At 29.5% G+C, this 5,528-nt stretch overlaps 1 protein-coding gene across 1 annotated transcript in view; it reads left to right on the forward strand.

Moving 5' to 3' along the window:
- The window catches only part of LOC106467778 (zinc finger CCCH-type with G patch domain-containing protein-like), a 48,604-nt gene that overhangs the window by 41,050 nt on the left and 2,026 nt on the right, over positions 1-5,528 (forward strand). The window contains exons 12-13 of the mRNA XM_013928155.2: positions 592-768; positions 3,006-3,076. Of these exons, the coding sequence (XP_013783609.1) occupies positions 592-768; positions 3,006-3,076 (248 nt within the window). The remainder of the gene's footprint in view (positions 1-591; positions 769-3,005; positions 3,077-5,528) is intronic.

The following is a 5,528-nucleotide window of genomic DNA, read 5'->3' on the forward strand; positions in this document are numbered from 1 at the left end:
TAACAGTTATTAGTATGAGAGTTATTGGTAAGCTGCTAAATAGACAAGTGTGTGTGTGTGTGTGGTAAGTCAAGATATACATAACAGTTATTAGTATGAGAGTTATTGGTAAGCTGCAAAATAGACAAGTGTGTGTGTGTGTGGTAAGTCAAGATATACCTAACAGTTATTAGTATGAGAGTTATTGGTAAGCTGCTAAATAGACAGCTGTGTGTGTGTGTGTGTGTGTGTGGTAAGTCAAGATATACATAACAGTTATTAGTATGAGAGTTATTGGTAAGCTGCTAAATAGACAAGCTGTGTGTGTGTGTGGTAAGTCAAGATATACATAACAGTTATTAGTATGAGAGTTATTGGTAAGCTGCTAAATAGACAAGTGTGTGTGTGTGGTAAGTCAAGATATACATAACAGTTATTAGTATGAGAGTTATTGGTAAGGTGCTAATTATATAATTGTGTGTGTGTGGTGAGTCACGAGAGATATGTAACAGTTATTAGTATGAGAGTTATTGGTAAGCTGCTAAATAGAAAACTGTGTTTGTAGATAAAACATATTTAGAAGTTTTGGAATATACTTGTGTTTATTAATAGGAAAGTCCCTAGATAAATGTATGGAACTTCGAGAAACAATATCAAGCGGGAACAAGGAGAAGAAGCTTCAGAAGCAGAAAAAAAGGATGGAATATCAGATTTGTCAGGGTTACAACCATCCTAGGAAAAAGAAATCAGTTTTTGATTTCATAAACAACAAAATTGGAAGTCCCAGAGGTTTGTAGCTAATAGTGAATGGCCTATTGAGATCTTGTATTTTCATATGTTAATATATCCTATTTTACATTAAAGCTATCTACTCTGAATTTAGATATAGTTTTACTTATTTTGGAGTTCACACTTTCTAAATTAGTCATACATTATTATGTTTGTTTGTTGCAAGTGTTAACTGTATACGATTACTAGTCTTAGTCTTAGGTAATTTCCACAAGGAATGGGTATGTTTTAAAATTGTTCAAGAGAGTATTTTAAATAATTTTTATGTCTGGCTGTAGGCAGAGCTGTTATGGTTCTTCTGGAATGTTTAGTTGACAAAGAAAGATCAAGTTTCTATAAAATGAGTAGTGTAACATACAGTTCAAGTAAAACAGTTAAAGAAGAATTATTGTACTTCACCAGCAGACATTAGGCAAATATTTTACCTTTGAAGGAGCTTGATATATTGAAGTATAAAAATAAAATTTAGTTAGTTTTTATTTTGATTCTGTTTATTTTGTGGAATGTGTGTTTCTTACAAAATATACATTGATCTAGTAAAACAAAAAGTAACAATACAGAAGTTGAGTAAATTATTATAAACTAATTTTGAAGCCTTATCGTGTCACCACATCTAGTCATGCTCCGTCTAATGACTGTGCATCTTGACAATAGCCCTGTAACATAGTTACCATTGCAAAAGAACTCTATCTTAAGACTTTCATGCTCAAAGTACACCCCTCCTTTTATGCATGCTTTTCATAATCCATCTAATATACAAGGATGATGTTTTTTTTCAATACCAGTTTAAATAGTTCCATTGTACAGGAATGCACATGTATTGCACTTGGCAACTTGATAGATATATCTTTATGTGAAATAGCATGAATTACCATTTCATTCTCCAACTGCCTGAGGTATGTAATGGTTGAATAAATATGTTGTGGAAGCAACTTGTATGCATGTGACTTGTGTCACTTCTCCAGATAGAGATCCTTCTTGATTATGCTGCATACTCTTGCATGGGCACGTGAATGGCTTTGGCCATAAAACTCTTTGTTTTTGGTTTCTCACCTGTTACAAGGTGCTGCACTTTGTATACCATGACGGTGGTATAACATGTTTCTGGTCTCTTTGTAAATGGTCCTTATTCACTAAGATGATCTATATTATTTTGTTTTCCAATGTCAGTAAATATGTGGGAAATCCCCATTTTGAAATTGTTAGTCCCCAATCTGAACATACTTTATGATCTGAGTGCCTAATTATTTTGCATTGGATAGGGTTGTTTGTATGTCACTATGTGTAAAACACATTTTTGGTCCCACTAGTTAAACTCTGAGTAAAGTTTTTGTCTATTAGTATCTGTAGTAGTTTCACTTTTATTACTTCCTTGGCTCAGATTCAAACCCAAGACCTCTCACACATCAGGTAAGTACTCTACCAATTGAATGAAAGAGTTAATTCCAGTCCTTCAACATATCTACAGTACTTTATGTGTCACTGGTTTAAATCATAATTCAATTTTGTATGTTTGCCAGAAGCTACAACATGTTTTTTCAATTACTTTGATTTTTGATTAAAGTTTCTTTAATATGTCAGTATCTACAGTGCCTTTTGTCTCACTAGTTTCACACACTGATGAATACATAATATTTCAAGAGCAATATTGCACCATTGGTTTAAGAAAATAAATTTGTAGTAGTAATTCTATTAAAAAAAACCCTAAGAGATGAAAATTGTTTTTGATAAAATAGTTTCATTTACTTAATTTTATGCATAAAAAATTGTTAGACGGTAAAATTGTATTTTAGGTTGATTTTAGCATGTTTCAAATGACAAAATTAGGGGTTACGAATTAACTTAATTGTTTTCTGAGCATAATGAGGCACTTATAGGTCCCTGTGTGTAAAATCAAAATTGTTTTTAACAAAATATATTGCTAATTGGATCTTTTAACTTCAATTTAATTGATTTTAGCTGATCACTTTCTCGACCTTGGATGTCAGTAGGTTTTACAAGCCATAGGAAACTGATTTAAATATGTAATGAAAGCTCTTTTTTTTTCTATTCTTTCAACTATTTTATTTTTCTTGACAGGAATTTGCATAATTTTAAATGTTTTATCATTATATGTATTGTGATGAGTGAATTATATTTTGGTGAAATAAGAATGCTAAGAAAACATATAAAAAAGTAACAGAATTTAACAATATTTCTTGTTACATAAAAACATTCTGTGATGTTTTCTTAAACAGGAAACTTCAAAGTTCTTCAAAAAGAATCTACAAACTTGAAGTCTTCTTCTTCAAAAAGGCTAAATGTTGAGGTGAGCACAACATGTACATTACCAAGTGACTTAGTATAGAGTTACTTTTTAAATATATAACATTCTAGTGATTTTTAAATGTTTTTGGTTGATCCTCTGGATATGGGTAAAAGTGTGCATATTTCGAGCTATTTACAGAAGTACTTTCAAAATTTGAATAAACTACTTTATTATTAATGTATGTCATAAAAATTGGCATCAAAACTTAGTTAATCAATTGATTTTTAATGTTATATAAGTTTTAATTTTTTAACTTTAAAAGGAAATATTTAATTAAATTTCAGTCTTCACTTTTCTGTATCATGTGACACTTGTTTACAGTGAATTGTATAGTTTAGAACATCTTTCCATCCCTACTTGAACTTCTGAGTTTTAACACAGATTATGGACTTATAGCATAGATATTGCTGAGATATAATCTAAGTTCATTTCCTCCAGTTTTCTTGCTTTGCTGAGATATAAACCAGAAAGCCAAACCCACATGCCATGCTCTCCTGTCACATACTCTCTTTCAAAGAATATCAGTAACCTTCTCTGACATTTGCTAATAGCCAATAGAAATAGAAGTTTTGTTGATGGTGGAACATACTACATGTTTCAGCTGAAGAGAAGGTTTTATTTACTTATGCTTATAAATCCATGTTTGCCTACCTATCATTATATTAGTGTAATGTGCTTCCTTACTCAAGATAGAGAAGGTTTTATTTACTTATGCTTATAAATCCATGTTTGCCTACCTATCATTATATTAGTGTAATGTGCTTCCTTACTCAAGATAGAGGTTTTTAATTTACTTATGCTTATAAATCGCTGTTTGCCTACCTATTTTTATATTAGTATAATGTGCTTCCTTACTCAAGATAGAGTTCTAAATTGGATTCTTAAAATAAATAAAAATCCAATAATGTATTAACAACAACCTTAGCAAGAATTAGGATTAACTTTTATTGATTCTTTGAGTGTTCAACTGCAGAAAAGTATGACTCATACATAAGTACTAAATATTTGGGGTTATTATCTATATTTTTTGTTTATTGTTATAAAATAGTTAAAATGTATAAATTAGAATCTTGTTAGGTTAGGTATGAAAACATAAATGAAAGAAGTTAAATAAAAAATTTCTTCACAAGGTATGTTGGCTACAAGCTTGTGCATTACATAATTCACTCCCATAACTTGAACTGTGTTGCTGAGTGATTTATAATTTCTTATGCATAATTTACAATTAGAAACAGTTCAAAGACCAATAAAACATTAAGACATTCTGGATATATGTGAAATTTGTGGTGTGTTGATTTTTGTTTCTTGACATTTCTACTATGTATCAAGGTAGGAGTTTCTTAAAGGTTATATATGCTGTACTTGTTATGTTAATAGTTTTTATAGGTTTATATATATATATTATGTATCATTCTTTTTGTCAATTTCTTGTTTCAGTTAATTGTTTGATATATTTTAAAACTATTTGTTGAATATTTGTTTTGTGTGAATAGTTCCTAATATAACTAATGATAATTAAAAATTATTTTATCTTATATGGTTTCTTGATGATTTTTGAAGTATTATTTGTGTTCTAGATTTTTATTTGTTAATATACCTTTTGTGATGTTCAAAAGGCTATTGAAATTTAAGTTTGTCTTTATTAATATATATTTTAGTGTTTCAGGGAGCTCTTAACATTGATAGCATTATTAATTCATGAAATGTCATGGTGTTTAGTATCTCTTTGATTTAGTTATATTGTTGCAGTGTTTATTATTTCTATGATTTAGTTATATTGTTGTAGTGTTTTTTTTCTCTCTGATTTAGCTATATTGTTGCAGTGTTTATTCTCTTTCTGATTTAGCTATATTGTTGCAGTGTTTATTGTCTCTGATTTAGTTATATTGTTGCAGTGTTTATTATTTCTATGATTTAGTTATATTGTTGTAGTGTTTTCTCTCTGATTTAGCTATATTGTTGCAGTGTTTATTCTCTCTCTGATTTAGCTATATTGTTGCAGTGTTTATTGTCTCTGATTTAGCTATATTTTTGTAGTGTTTATTATCTCTGATTTAGTTGTATTGTTGCAGTGTTAATTATCTCTCTGATTTAGCTGTATTGTTGCAGTATTTATTATCTTTCTGATTTAGCTGTATTGTTGCAGTGTTTATTGTCTCTGATTTAGCTATATTGTTGTAGTGTTTATAATTTCTTTGATTTAGCTTTATTGTTGCAGTGTTTATTATTTCTCTGATTTAGTTATATTGTTGCAGTGTTTTTTCTCTCTCTGATTTAGCTACATTGTTGCAGTGTTTATTATTTCTCTGATTTAGTTATATTGTTGCAGTGTTTATTGTCTCTGATTTAGCTATATTGTTGCAGTGTTTATAATTTCTTTGATTTAGCTGTATTGTTGCAGTGTTTATTGTCTCTGATTTAGCTATATTGTTGCAGTGTTTATAATTTCTCT

Source organism: Limulus polyphemus, unplaced genomic scaffold (genome assembly GCF_000517525.1).
Source record: "Limulus polyphemus unplaced genomic scaffold, Limulus_polyphemus-2.1.2 Scaffold2737, whole genome shotgun sequence".
NCBI classification, from domain to species: domain Eukaryota; kingdom Metazoa; phylum Arthropoda; class Merostomata; order Xiphosura; family Limulidae; genus Limulus; species Limulus polyphemus.